Source organism: Zingiber officinale, chromosome 11B (assembly GCF_018446385.1).
Source record: "Zingiber officinale cultivar Zhangliang chromosome 11B, Zo_v1.1, whole genome shotgun sequence".
Taxonomy (NCBI): domain Eukaryota; kingdom Viridiplantae; phylum Streptophyta; class Magnoliopsida; order Zingiberales; family Zingiberaceae; genus Zingiber; species Zingiber officinale.
Window position 1 is genome coordinate 85,195,810 of NC_056007.1, and position 12,673 is coordinate 85,208,482.

At 43.1% G+C, this 12,673-nt stretch overlaps 2 protein-coding genes across 2 annotated transcripts; both read right to left on the minus strand.

The window, feature by feature from the left end:
* Window positions 1-2,499: 2,499 nt before the first annotated feature.
* On the minus strand, window positions 2,500-3,620 carry LOC122034465 (chitinase 2-like). The gene has a single exon (XM_042593729.1). It carries the CDS (start codon window positions 3,606-3,608, stop codon window positions 2,706-2,708), a length of 903 nt encoding a protein of 300 aa, XP_042449663.1. The 5' UTR covers window positions 3,609-3,620; the 3' UTR covers window positions 2,500-2,705.
* A 2,362-nt stretch (window positions 3,621-5,982) lies between these two features.
* Window positions 5,983-8,158, minus strand: LOC122034899 (vicilin Cor a 11.0101-like). Its single transcript, XM_042594255.1, has 4 exons — window positions 7,163-8,158; window positions 7,012-7,083; window positions 6,673-6,939; window positions 5,983-6,605 (listed from the first exon to the last, which is right to left on the minus strand). The coding sequence occupies exons 1-4, from the start codon at window positions 8,108-8,110 to the stop codon at window positions 6,093-6,095; spliced, it is 1,800 nt and encodes a 599-aa protein (XP_042450189.1). The 5' UTR covers window positions 8,111-8,158; the 3' UTR covers window positions 5,983-6,092.
* Window positions 8,159-12,673: the final 4,515 nt, after the last annotated feature.

Sequence of the window (12,673 nt, forward strand, 5' to 3'; positions counted from 1 at the left end):
AAGCGCAATTACCTTTTTCCAAAGGTCGCTTGCGTTCTCGTATTCACCTACATTCAATATCGCATTAGGAGGTAATAAATTAATTAAAATTCTATTTACCTCCTTGTCCGTCTCCGATTACTCCCTTTACTCCTCGGTCCAATATCGACGTCGGAGACGCTTTCCCTTCTTGTCCGTTGGAGCTTTAAACGGTTCCTCCAACGTAATCCATTGGTTCCAATTCATTTGGAACCACATCTCCATGCGATTCCTCCAATAGTCAAAGTCCTCGCGCTCGTATGGAGGTGAGATTCGAATGTCCCATCCGAGAGGTTCCTCCGACTCCATCTTCTTCCTCTAGCCGCTCTCTTGGCGATTAGTCAAACAAGAGCTCACCTAGCTCTGATACCACTTGTTGGGACCTTGACGTCCGCTAAAGGGGGGAGGGGTGAATAGCGTCTCACCCAAATCGATCGTTTCTTCCTACACTTGTTAGTTACGCAGCGGAAATACAAACAAACAAGTAGAAAGTTAATCTAAATACAAGATAAGAAATGCAAACCAAGCTACACGATAATTTAACATGGTTCAAAAATTAGGGCTCCTACTCCACGACTGTCCGTAAGGTGGACGATCCCGATCCGTCGGTGGATAACTCCCCGGCAAACTCCGGCTAGCTCACGTAGCTCCTTGTGGGTGGAGAAACCTCACCACAACTCTCACAAGAACACTTGAGACGCTGGGGCACAGGTAGACTACTAATAGGGGTTAACTACCTCTATTTCGTCAACCTCAACCAAGCTCCCAAGTCTTGGTTATATAGGCCACGGGTTGGAAAATCCCGCCTACCAGTCGACTGTCAAAACCATCAGTCGACTGCCCTATGTGGAAATTCGACCGTTACAGCCTAACGGCTCGATACCAATCCTCTGTTCGCTCACAGTCGACTGCACCAGTCAACTGATAAAACCACAAGTCGACTGCTACAATACTGCTACAGTAACATTACAGTAACCCTAATCCTAGGATTTAACCCCCGAGTATATTCACTCAGCACTCGTCCTCGCCTGACCAACCTAGACCTAGCCTTCTAGCCTCCTCCATCAGCCTTGCGTCCCTCGGATGTCTCCCCATCCTTCACGTCTTGCCTTCTGGAGCTTCCATCGGCCTTGTCATTATTGTCGGGTCTTCCTTTGCCAAGAGGTCGCGCCTTCGGGACTTCATTCATTGCCAAGTCACACTTGGACTTACGTTGCCAAGACTATATACTTGGACTTACATCGTCAAGACTCATCATTGGACTTTCCTCCTTTGTCAAGATCACACTTGGACTTTCCTTGTTGTACCTGAATCCTGCACACTCACAATGCATATCAAATACAACAATAAACCTAACTTAAACCTTTGCCCAAACATCAAAACTTAGAGTACCCAGATTGCTCCAACAATTATACCTTAGTTTTTTTTACTTTTTGTAAAAAAAACATGAGTTCGGTAGAGAATGTAAATAAAATTTTCTTACTAGGGACTAGGAATGTAAATGAACCAAGCGTTCGTGAACAAGATTGGTGTTCGACTTGGTAAGAGCTTGTTTATGTTTGTTCAATATACATAAGATTAATTAAACAAACAAGCTTGAACAGTTCGTTAAGCTAAACAAACAAGCTTGAACGCATAGCTCGTTAACGTTCGTGAACAACGTTCGTGAACAATGTTCATGAACAAATTATTCACGAACCATATTTATTAATAAAACTTTTTCAATACGTTAAATAAACAATAAAATAAAATAAATAAATAAATTTAAATTATCAATCTTAATAACCAATCAAACGACTAAAAATTTCAAACAATCAAACAAACTTGAATTAAGAGCTCGATAACATCTAAACGAACCAAGCTCAAACCAAGCTCAAGCCAAGCTCAAACCAAACTCAAGCCAAGCTTGAATTGAGAGCTTGATAATATCAAAACTAACCAAGCTCAAGTCAAGATTCAAACAAGTTCAAGCTCATAAAAAATAAATCAAGTCAAACTTGAATACTCATTTCAAAAGCTTGGTTCATTTTAAGCTCAACTTGGCTCGGCTCGATTATCTTATAAAACAAACTTGAACATCCCAAAGATCGACTCGACTCGACTTATTTACAGCTCTACTAGGGACCTAAACTGAGGAGAAAATTGAGTTAGGAATTTTAGGATATTACTGTTGCATTTTGTTTAAACTCAATATTTCCCTTTGTACTTCCAATTCTTTACAGAATTTCTTACCATTCTTCTCCTTTTAAATCTTGATCACTTGGACATCTTTCACATGATTGTGTTCCATCTTTCGCTTTGCATCATTAATAATTATTTGACATTTTAATTTTTATTGAAAGAGATTTATTCCTGCATTTTTTTTTAGATATCCATCAACGGCGCTAGCGGCTAGACTTTCATCGTTGACTTGTTTTTGGTCCCGAGTCTCTGTTCATTTCGCGGCAAGTACGACCGCGACGAGGATGATCGCGGAGTTCATCTCCGTTTAGAAAATTAGTATTTTAATCTGCGAGAACAGTGGTTTCTTATCAATTTGATCACCTGCCTTCCGTCGCTTTATTGATACTTTTTTTTTATATATCGAACAGATCGGCGAACTATGATACTGATGACAATAATTGATCCCCTAATCGAAGACGAGCGACAGATTCCACTACAGAGAAGACGACCGACACGACCTTCCGTTAACCGGAAGCCAGCAAGCTCTGCGCCTGCTTCTCGTACCTGAATCCTTGGCTCAGGGAGGTGTCGGCGGTCCACACGAAGATCCCCCCGAGCTTCCCCTGCTTCTTCAGCTGGCTGCACGCCCTGAAGAAGCCATTTTGGGGCGTCAGCCCGCCGGGGTTCTCCTCCGTGTTGAAGCTCGCCAGCAGCCGCCCTCCCCTGTAGTTTCTCCTCTGCTCCTCGAAGTGCTCCAAGAACTGCGCCACCGTCGTCCCTCTCGCATACGCGTAGAACTGGAAGTTCACGTAGTCGATCGCTCGGCCGTACTTGCTCCACAGCGCCAGGTAGTGCCTCTGCACGTCGTCGTCGGCGAACGGCGCGATGGAGGCGAAGGAGATCGTCCCCGCGCGCTTCAGCCGCGTCACCAGCCGCCCAATGCTCTCCGCGAACGCGGCCGGCGTCGCCCGGAAGTGCTCGTAGTCGACGTCGATGCCGTCGATGTGGTACTCCTCGATGAGGGAGGTGAGGGAGTCGACGGCATTGTTGACCCAGGACTCGACGGAATCGGGCGTGAAGTTGGCGAATTGGCCATGGACGGAGTCGCCGCCGAGGCTGAGGGCGACCCTGACGTTCGGGTGGGAGCGCTTGATGGCGGCGACGGCGGCGGGGGAGAGGTTCTGGCTGTCCCAGAAGATGTTGAAGCGGCCGTTGGTGGGGGTGGGGGAGGAGGAAGTGGTGTAGTCGATGGCGAAGGCGAGGATGAAGTGGAATTCGACGCCGGAGGACACGGGGACGTCGGAGAAGCGGACGCCGGTGAACTCGGCGCCGATGTACTCTCGGAAGAGGTTGGAGGGGGCGGCGGCGGAGGAACTAGCCATCAAAAACAAGAGCAGAGAGTAGATCAAGAAGGAAGAGGAAGCCATGGGAGCAAGTGCGTCTGTGCTGAGCTCGACGGATAGCTGATTCTTTATAGGATTTAATCGGTAGCTTAACCGGATCAAGATTCGATTGTCTTTAGACCCGTTAAAGAGAAAAGGCATAGATTCTATTTTCTTAGACCCGTTAAAGAGAAAAGGACGTGAGCAGCAGCAATAGAATAGTAGCATAGTTTCTATAACTAGACAAACAGACGATGCTAAACAAAACGGGTTAACGGACGCTGATAAAGAAACCAAGCATATAGCCAACGGCGGCGAAGAATGGGCGCCACACAAACAAAATTTAACGTAGCCGGCGAAATGAGAATAGTGTGTGCTTCTAGATTACGTTGGGGAGTGGGCTGTGGGCGTATCGGGTCGGATCCGAGGAATATAGAAATGGAAGATGGCGAATCATGGGGTGGAAGGAGGAAGCGTTTGACTTGGCCGCCCCGGGTTTTGTTTTGGGTGGGCGAGGGCGACCCGCTGACGGAGATGGGAGGGTTGTCTAAATGTTTGGCAAATTTGACGATGTGAGACCAAAATTCTCGGCGAGTTTAATATTCTCAACTAACTTTCCCAAAATTTGTGCATGCTTTTTTGCCCATGCGCTGTTTGTTCGTTTGTCCTGACTGCTGCAGCCGGAAGACTGTAAATAAATTAAGCAAATTTTATATTTGACTGGATTAGAATTTATTTATGTTTATTCAAAATATATATAATTAATTAATTAAACAAATTTAAAGTGACTTGAATCTTTACCACCCTAGCTAGTCGTATCAAACATTTAAGAGTTAAATTTAAATAAATTTATTTAGTAAGTAATAAATTTTAAGCTTGGTTAAAAAAAAAAGATTATTATTTAATAATTTATCTAAAATATAATATTTTAAAAACACTCTATTAAATATTTTAAATAAACTAAGAGGCGAAATTCGATCAATTTTTTTTTTAATTTCATTAAAAAGGAATTTGCCTTTAGCATATTTATTTTCTATTTTTTCTTCTTCAAGTATAGATCTCGTTGAAAAAATAATGGTTAAATATCCTTCGTACTTTAAAAAGGAAAACAATTTTAACTATATTATAATTTATAACCAGACGCACGTAAAAGTTATTTAGCAAAACCATTACCTAAACAATTAATCTTGAAATTATTTTTAAAAAATGAACAAATTGAGAAACTCAAACGTAAAATGATCATTTTCAAAATGAAAATTGAATTTAATATAATGGTACCGAATTAATATGGTATAAGTAGATTGGCCTTGTCCGAAAATCAAGTCGACGGATATTGAAGATGTGCGAAGACTCCGAACGAAGTAGACTTACCATCACAACCATGTCAGTGTCGAGCCAGGGAAGGGTTCCCCGACGTTGGCCCTCCGACGCTTAAGTCAATCATCGACGATGTGAAAGCAGTAGAACGAAAAAGTAGAAGAACAGTAACTCATGTAACATGCATGCACACTTTCCAAAGCGTGCACGTTTCTCGAGACTTCCCCCTGAGAAAATGTATTAGTAAAATGTCTCTGGCACAATACCTCAACGAGTTGAGCACATATCTCACGTGACGATGGAAGCTTCCGTCGTACGATCCTCTACCTGATCATACCGCTGTCGAGAGCACGAGCTCCCAGAAGGATATCGTCAGATCCTCCTTTTGTCCGTTACTGAGCCAAGTGGGTAAACCGTTCAGCCAACCATCAACCGTGCTGTCATTATCGGGCCGAGCGGGATAGTCGCTCGGCGCAACAGACTGAGCCGAGTGGGTAAACCGTTCGGCCAACCATCAGCCGTCCGGACGTTATCATTATCGGGCCGAGCGGGATAGCCGCTCGGCCAACCTTCCACTGTCCGAACTCCGCTGTTGTGCCGAGTGGAGTTGTGTCTGAATGCAATCTACTTAGTCGTGAACCCACTTTGTTGGTTCCGAGGTTTGATATAAGTCCGAGCAGGATGACCACTCGGCGTGTGCCTCACCGACACATGCTTCTCTAAGCGTCAGAAGCTCAGCACGTGACCGAACTATGATGATATTGGACCGGACATCTTTATCTCGGTCGGACAAGAGGGTTACCCAACCGACCAATGATGCAGGAGAATCGATCACATCTTGACTTTGACTTTGACTTCCCTCGTGACCTTACCCCTCCTTGAAATGGGTCCCTTATCCCCGCATCATGGATCATAATTACTTTCTATATTATATATTAGATCCCTTATTTGAAAGTTTTGGTACAAAATTCTTTAATGGGAGGATGGAATAAAAAATGTTTTTGTTTTAATGGAGAAGGCCCATTCACTTTGTTCAAACGAGGCAATAAAACTAAATATACAAAAATTAAACAAAAAAAAAATGAAATAAACACAGATCATACGAACAGAACAAAATCTAGGGATTTTATTCGATGGTCAAGATTTTATTAGCGTAGTACACTCGACCTCTTAACGTTGTACACTACAGCAGCGCACTCTCGCCATTTTTATTTACATAAACGCCGCAGCGACCTCCAGCACCGGCAGGTTCCGGCGATGACCGCCGCCCTCTCGCTCCTCCGGCCCTGCAACTATAATCTGCTCTTTCTGCGACTGCAGCACCTCGTCCACTTCCTTCTCCGGCATGTCGAACGCCAGCTCCTTCGCCACCCTCCCCATCTGGTTCCACACGTTGTTTCTCCCCGCCAAGAAGTTCCTCTCGTTCTTCTCCGCGCAGATGTCGAAGCAGATCGCCTCAAAGTTGCCCCTTTCGCGCCCACCGGTAGACGCCACGGTCACCGACGGTTGACCCGGCGGGATGACCACCAACGACCCCGGTCGCACGTGGGACCTCACCCTTTTGAACCATTGTCCTTGACCTTCCTCCTCTCTCTGACCTTCCCGCTCCCTGCTCTGCCTTCTGTTGGACGAGCGAGGGCATATCGTCTCGATGTAGCCTTCTCCCTCCACGATCATCACGATCTTGATCGCCCGGCTGTTGAACGACGGCGCAATCATAGAACCCTGAACAAATTTAACAATTGAATTTAATTACTAGATCAATTTCGATAAAATTGATGGATCCATTTACCTGAGTTATATTAGCATAGGAAACTTGGACGTCGTGCTGTTTCAGCGGTTGGTAGTCGTTGCCGTCGGCTTGGTACATGTGGCCACGCTTGCTCGAGTGAGACGGGCGCTTCCTTAGGAGATTGAATGTGCCCTTGGATTCTCCAAACGGCCATTGCCGGCCTTCGGATGCGCGGCGGCTCAGGCCATGGATCTGCTCCTCCGACGCCCTCACGATGCCCGCTTTCTTCTGTTGCCCGAGCAGCCTCTGCAATCGATCTCTCCGCGTCTGCAGTCTCATGTATGCACAGTTAAAACAAAGATCCATTAATTCACATAAACAGAGAATCTAACTTTTTACATTGAAAGCCGCCTCGAGGATCTCGTCACTGAAGCTCCTGAGAAAGTTCTGTGCTCCCGCGCCATAGAATAACTGGCGAGAAATTAATTGAAAAGTGATCAGTTGCTACATGCGTAATTGAATATGGAAGGAGCAAAATATGTAATTGTACCTCGAAGAGACCAGGAGTTGAGACGGGTATTAGGAGCTCGATCAAGACGAGCTTCTCGCGGCTGTCCTTGTTGGCCACGTACTCGATGGCTCCTGCAGGAACCTTTATGATGCCTCCCTGTTGGAGCTCGTAGGTTTCCCTCTTGTCCTGGCAAATGAGAGTGATGACTCCCGATCCTTGGGCGACGTAGGCGATGGCATCAGCGTCCAAGTGTTTCGGCAGCGCGAAGCCATGCGGCTTCAACTGGGTCAACATGATGCGGTAATTGGCGATGCCTAACAGCAGCTTGGACTTCTCCAGGAAGTTGGGGAGGACTCTTATGTCGCCGTGCTCTGTTTTCTCTATCCAACGGAAGCTCTCGCGGTCGAAGAGATAGGGGTTGTGCTCTTCTTCTTCTTGCTCTTCTTCTTCTTCTTCCCGCTCTCCCTCCCGGCGACGAGGGTTTCCCTGATGGCGTCCGCGCTCCTCGCGGTACTGCTCCTCGCACCACCGTTCGCACCTCTGCTGCTGGCTCCGGTCGTACTCCTGCTTTCGGCAGTCGTCGCGGCACTCTCGGAGCGCAGCGGGGTCACGCTCACGATCCTCGCCTTGCTGCTCTCGCTCCTGCTGCTGCTTCCTCTCTTTCTGGTATTTCTCATCGCAGGAGCGCTCGCATCGCATCCTCTGCTGCTGGCCGTGCTGCTGACGCTGGCATTGTTGCCGGCATTGCTCCAGCCGCTGCTCGGGGTCGCCCTTTGGGTTGTCGCCGAGGACGTCTTCGAAGGACAGGGCTACGCTGGAGGACACGAAGAGAACTACTGCGAGGAAAACGAGCAATCCTTTGAACTTAGTAGCCATGGCGATCGAGGGAAAGCCTGGTCGATGAGTGGAGAGGGATAACAACGGGGTGCATTTATAGGGTCGGAAGAAACGATGAGTAGGCGGAAACGGCGAGGAATGAAGTTGCATGGGATGAACGTGGCGCGCGGGTCATGCTTCCATGGCTACGTGGAGACGACGATGATGAAAACAGAGTATGCGAGAAGGAGATGATACAAAGCACCGGCTTTAAGGCCAAGCACACGTGTGGGGTGGTGGGATAATGGAAGCAACGCGTGCGGGTGCGGCTCGTCGAAACGGCTGGCGTGAGGGAATCACGTGTGCAGATCGGGCGCATGCGCGAAACGTGTCCGACGGGAACCATCGGCGGAAATTAGGCTCAGAAACACTGCCACGGCTAATTCTATTAAATATTATTTATATTGTTAAGTAATTAAAAAATCTAATCATTTGTTTAATAGCTGTTGTTGTGTCACCTTGTCAAAACCCCAAAATTAACAATGTGTAGGCCCAGCAAAATTGGTCCTTCTTTCATTTACTTTGACAAATTACTCAAATGACAAAAAGCATTTATAAAAAATATTTTTTGAATTTTTTGGCCCAATTATATGCATTATTAGGTTTTGAGTAGTTCATGAACAGGGTTTGTCTTTTTCCAACAATGATAAATGTGGCTCAAGATACACAGTGCTCTGGCTTAAAGATTGTGAAAATTAGGTTTTTAGTCTTATAATTTATATATTTTTTTAATTTTAATCCTGGTATGAATCTATTTATATTTTTAGTTCTGTAACTTATAATATTTTTCAATTTCAATCATTTTTCCTTTAAAATTAAAATTTTTCAACGAAAAATGATGAGTTGTTAATTGAATTTGGGAATTTTGATTTTTTATGACCTGCTTTTTATATTCCAATCATAAACTAGACATTTTTCATTGAAAAATTTTAATTTTAGAAGAAAAAGGATTGATATTACAAAATATTATAAGTTACAAGAATAAGAACGTAAATTAATTCATAATAAAATTAAAATTGAAAAAGATACTAATTACAGGACTGACAATATAATTTTCTCCCTAAAGATTGGACATTGAGAAAAGTATTTTCCAAATTAAGTAAATACTTAAATATTTCTCCAATTGAGAAAGTTTGTATATTCCAAATTAAGTAAAGAAAGTTTACTTGTAAATTGATGAAAAGGTTGTGATGGATGAAAAAAAAATTATTGACCAAATAATAATTCTTTGGTTAATCTTTCTAATTGTCTTTTAAGTTTATCGTGCTTATCTGTTAAGTTTGACAAAAGTTAAATAAAATTTATGAATACGGTTGTTGGGATACCGGGAACAATTATAAAAGAAAAAGGAGAGAAGAGAGAAAAATAATGAGATCTGATATAATTCGGTGATGTGCCTGCTCCATAGAAGAAGTAATGGTAAAAATATTCTTCACTAGAATTATGAATTAGGATTACATATTATGTATTTATATCATCTAGCCATAAAGAGGTATAATGGCATAAATAGCCTTGTAATAGTCACATTCCTAGATAGAGTTGTCAGACGGGTCAATTCGTGACGGGACGAGACGGCCCGTGGCGGGATAACCATTTGGCGGGGTGGGGCGGGGCGGGCCAACCCGCCAACTTGGCGGGTTGGGAAATTTCTAACCCAACCCATTCTAAGGCGGGTTGCGGGTTGCGGGTTTGGCGGGCCAACCCGCGGGCCCATCAAAATTTTTTAAAAAAATTAAAAAATATTTCATATCTTCAACATTTTACTTCGAAAAAGTTTTCTATAATTAAATGTATACATAAACATGTATTTTAAATATAAATAAACACAAACGAGTACTTATGTTGGATGAAAAATACTATTTTTATTTCAAAATTATAACAAAGAAAGATAATAAATTGGCCTAAAACTTAACTTACATATATTTTTCAACCCGCGGGCCAACCCAAGCCCGAGCGGGCCGACCCGCGCGGGTCGCGGGCCGACCCGCGCGGGTCGCGGGCCTAGGCGGATTGACCCACAGCGGACTTGGGTTGATAAAATTCCAACCCAACCCGCTTAAATTGTTTGGCGGGACGAGCCAACCCGACGGGCCAAACCCAAATTGACGGCTCTATTCCTAGATAACCAAAGTCTCCCGAATAGAACACGGTCTGATCATGTTAGAGAACACAACCATATTCAATGGATCGGACCACAAAATTCCAATGTGAGGCACGACTTACTGTGTTCTATGGTATGGTCGGGTGACAGAAGTTCCAATAGCCAACACGGCTTGGCTGTGTTTCACACTATAACCGTGTCGATAGCTACTTTCACTGGATATGAGTCATACTTTTACAATTTCCACCTTGATGAATATTTATCCTTAGAAGAAATATGCAAATTTGAGAACTCCACCTGAGACACTGAGACACTGAGTTGGGATGCATCCCCTCTAGCAACTAGAGAAATTGATTAAGTTCAAACATCTGTAATAACTGACTTTGTCAACATGTTTACAATATTGTTAGAAGTATGAATCTTTTCAAGTCATATTTCAATAGAAGAATCAGCTCTCTGATCTTATGAAATCTTATTTTTATATGTTTGGTTCTCAGATGATACACTTGATTTTTCGCCAAATAGATAGCATTCTGGCTATCAGAATACAACTTAACTTTACTTTGTTGAACACTGAGTTCTTTGACCAGCTCTGTAAGCCACAACGCTTTCTTTGCGGTTTTTGTTACTACCATGTACTCCGACTCAGTAGCAGATAATATAATTATATGTTGTATTATGAACTTCCAACAAATAGGTCCTCCCACGAGAGTGAACATATTGTTAGTACAATCGATCTATAAGATTTCGATGTTTGACAATATACCAATATAAGATTAGGTTGACTAAGGGTTAATCTAAACATGACTTGATGTTTAGAAGAGTGAAATATAGTCAAGGTTAGATGACTAGCAAGGGTAAGTCCTAACGGAAGGAGAGATAGGTGAGAAGTCTACTAAAGTGACTAGTCCTAACTGGAGGTTAGGCAAGGGGAAGTCCTAGTGAGTGAAGCTAGATCCTAGTGAGTGAAGATAGGTGATAGAAGTCCTTCTGAGTGAAGTCAGACAATGGAAGTCCCAGTGAGTGAAGCTAGATAGTGGAAGTCTTGATGAGTGAAGTCAAGCAATGGAAATCTTAGTGAGTAAAGCTATACAGTTGACCGGACCAGCAAATTCTTGATACCGCGAACACTATTTTTACTTTATTATTTTATATCTATTGGGTTAACTGAGCGTTCAGGTAAGTTTTAGTAGATCAGATACTAAGTAGGACCAGAGAAAATCCAAACAAGTCTAGAGGCCCAGATATTTAGCAAGTAAGTGGAGGTAAGCACTGAAGGAGACAGATCCAGTGAGGATGAGCCCAGTAGTGTTGTAGGCACTGGTCTAACTGAGATCTATTTTGGAAGTCTAAGCTGAGATTATGACTAGATTCTTGTCTTAGTAAGATATGATCTAATTAATAATATCATTTAATATTATGATAACTTTGTTTTGCATGTTATATTTTTTTGTGCTAACCTTGTAATGCAGGAAATTAGTTAGCTGGAAAAAAGGTCTCCAGGTACCCTAGAAGGGTCCAGGTGCCAGAGGTCTGAGCACTTGGACAGGATCTAGGCGCCTGAATTGCCCTAAACCCGGTCACCCGCGAAGATGAGTTGGTGGATTCTGATTGGCCAACATACATCAGCATCCAGGCTCTCGGGGGTGGTGCAGGCTATCAGATAGAGTTTCGTAGAGGCATGACCACGTCATTGGTCTGTGCGCCTAGACCGGGTCCAAGCGCTCTGAGATGGATAATTCAGCAAAGAAGTAGGATCGGATAGGCATCAATCTCGGCACTAGGGTGGTCCAGGTGCCTAGAAATGCCTATAAAAGACGTCTCTGTTAGTATTAGCCTAGTACCAATTATGAGATAATTATAAAGGACTTATTTTATATCATATTTCATTATTAATAAAAGGTAAAGTTGGTTATTATATTTATTTCAGTTCAGTGGCGATTGAATAAGTATAATAATATCTTTGGGTAGTAGGTTCTTATCTACAACATATCAATTGGTTGAATTGATAGTGAGATATTATAAATATACATGGAACACTGCTCATAATTATTTCTAGTCAAATATTAATATACAAGGATAATATTAATGTGTTGAGATTAGCATGTAGGTCAACGGATGACTTGATCTCACAAGTCATAGATATGAGATATCAGGTTGACACATGAGTATATATTAGAGAATATATACTGCATGACCCGCCATGAGAACACTTCATGGATCGTTATATGAGTTTCATAAATATTCTCATGTGACTATTGATATGAATAGTCTTTAGACCTGAAGTCACTACGATTTTCTACATAAGGGGTTGTGTACTTTGGTATCGGCAAATGCCACCTGTAACAAGGTGGACAATAAAGTCGATCACTGGGTATGCAATGAATTATGCGGAGGGATGTGAGTGATGTAGATGAGATCTATCCCTTCCATATGACAGAAGCGATATCTGTAGGCCCCTTAATTAGTAGGACATAAGAAAGCATGTCCATACGTATATGAGTCAATATGATATATTGAGCTTATTTGATTGAGTGAGTCTACTTAGAGATCAAGAAATACAAAGGTTGATA

Coding starts and splice junctions, on each gene's coding strand:
- LOC122034899 (XM_042594255.1), bottom strand. CDS start 8,110: ATGCAACTTCATTCCTCGCCGTTTCCGCCTACTCATCGTTTCTTCCGA. Junction 7,084..7,162: donor CAACTCCTGGTCTCTTCGAG/GTACAATTACAT, acceptor ATTTCTCGCCAG/TTATTCTATGGCGCGGGAGC. Junction 6,606..6,672: donor CCTATGCTAATATAACTCAG/GTAAATGGATCC, acceptor AAATTTGTTCAG/GGTTCTATGATTGCGCCGTC.
- LOC122034465 (XM_042593729.1), bottom strand. CDS start 3,608: ATGGCTTCCTCTTCCTTCTTGATCTACTCTCTGCTCTTGTTTTTGATG.